Source organism: Triticum aestivum, chromosome 3D (genome assembly GCF_018294505.1).
Source record: "Triticum aestivum cultivar Chinese Spring chromosome 3D, IWGSC CS RefSeq v2.1, whole genome shotgun sequence".
NCBI classification, from domain to species: domain Eukaryota; kingdom Viridiplantae; phylum Streptophyta; class Magnoliopsida; order Poales; family Poaceae; genus Triticum; species Triticum aestivum.
In genome coordinates, this window is record NC_057802.1 from 7,164,711 (window position 1) to 7,166,031 (window position 1,321).

Here is a 1,321-nt window from a genome sequence, read left to right on the forward strand (position 1 = left end):
AGAGTGAAATCACCCAAGCGTTCGAATGATTCATTATATTTGGTATAGGTGCATGTATAAGCACCGACACACTGGGACCATTGAAAAGCATGGCAAGAAATTTGCAGGCCTGAAGTGGAGCCAAGCAGAGGAGCTTACAGAAAACTTGTTTAAAAGACAAAACATGTTTCTTTACCTTTCTTGAGATAAATTTATTATTTAAATTCTTCTTATTTTCACTTTCTTCTTATGTTGGTCTAACACATTGAACAGGTTCTGCCAGTACACCCTCTCTAATTAAATCAATGACGACCCCAAAAAAATTAAATCAATGACGGAGATTAAAACACACTAAAAAAACTCTTCGGATGGGAGGGTACGGTGGTCAATTAAAAACTAATCAATTAATTAGTCCGTAACATTTACCTGACACTAAAAACCTATCGTATATGGATAGTTCACACCCTAGTTTTAATAGATTTATTTAAACATATGATAGTCTGGACTAACATTTTTTTCATATAAATGTACTACCCCTGTTAAAAAAATATAAGATGTTCTAACTTTTTTCTGAATTAGATGTATATAGACGTGTTTTAATATGTTTGTTCACTAATTTCAGTCTGTATGTAGTTCATACTGAAATATCTAAAACATTATATAATTGTGAACGGAGGAGTACATATTAACATATTGGATCATATAGTGGATAGTCTGGACATAAGGTTTTTAATATTTATGAAACCACTGACACCTTCACGTCAGTTATAACATAATATTTTACATGGCGACCGGTGAACCAATCCGATCCAAACAGATGACTGAACCGGAGAGGGAAATGGAGCAAGTTGATTGCAGCTGTGCTGCATGTGCATGTCTTTTTAGGTGCACTTCCTTTACACTCTTAAACATGTAACTAAATTGATCACTGTTTGATCTCAAAAAAAAATATCACTATCTTACATGAAATTTCTGCCTGTCGATAACCAGTATTATAACAATCATTTGTCTTTCACATAAATTGTTGAAAAAAATGAATAGCAAATGTTGATACATGTAACTTCGGTTGCAAATATTGCTTGGTCCTGTATTATATTTGTAATACCTCTCTATTTCTCTCTTGTTCGTATTATATTTGTAATGTTGTAAATCATGTGTATATTTTACATCTAACGATGAATAACGTGGCTCCTTTATTTCCATACAAATAGGTACGTCATTGTTATCGATGACATTTGGAATATCCAGCCATGGGAAATAATCAGATATGCTTTGGTTGAGAATAATTCTGCAAGTAGAATAATTACAACTACCCGTGACTTTGATATTGCTGAAAGAGTTG

The 1,321-nt window shown here is 32.9% G+C and overlaps 1 protein-coding gene across 1 annotated transcript in view; it reads left to right on the forward strand.

Moving 5' to 3' along the window:
• The window catches only part of LOC123073676 (disease resistance protein Pik-2-like), a 1,524-nt gene extending 1,244 nt beyond the window's left edge, over positions 1-280 (forward strand). Inside the window, exon 2 of the mRNA XM_044496735.1 lies at positions 253-280. Coding sequence (XP_044352670.1) covers positions 253-280 — 28 coding nt within the window. The remainder of the gene's footprint in view (positions 1-252) is intronic.
• Positions 281-1,321: the final 1,041 nt, after the last annotated feature.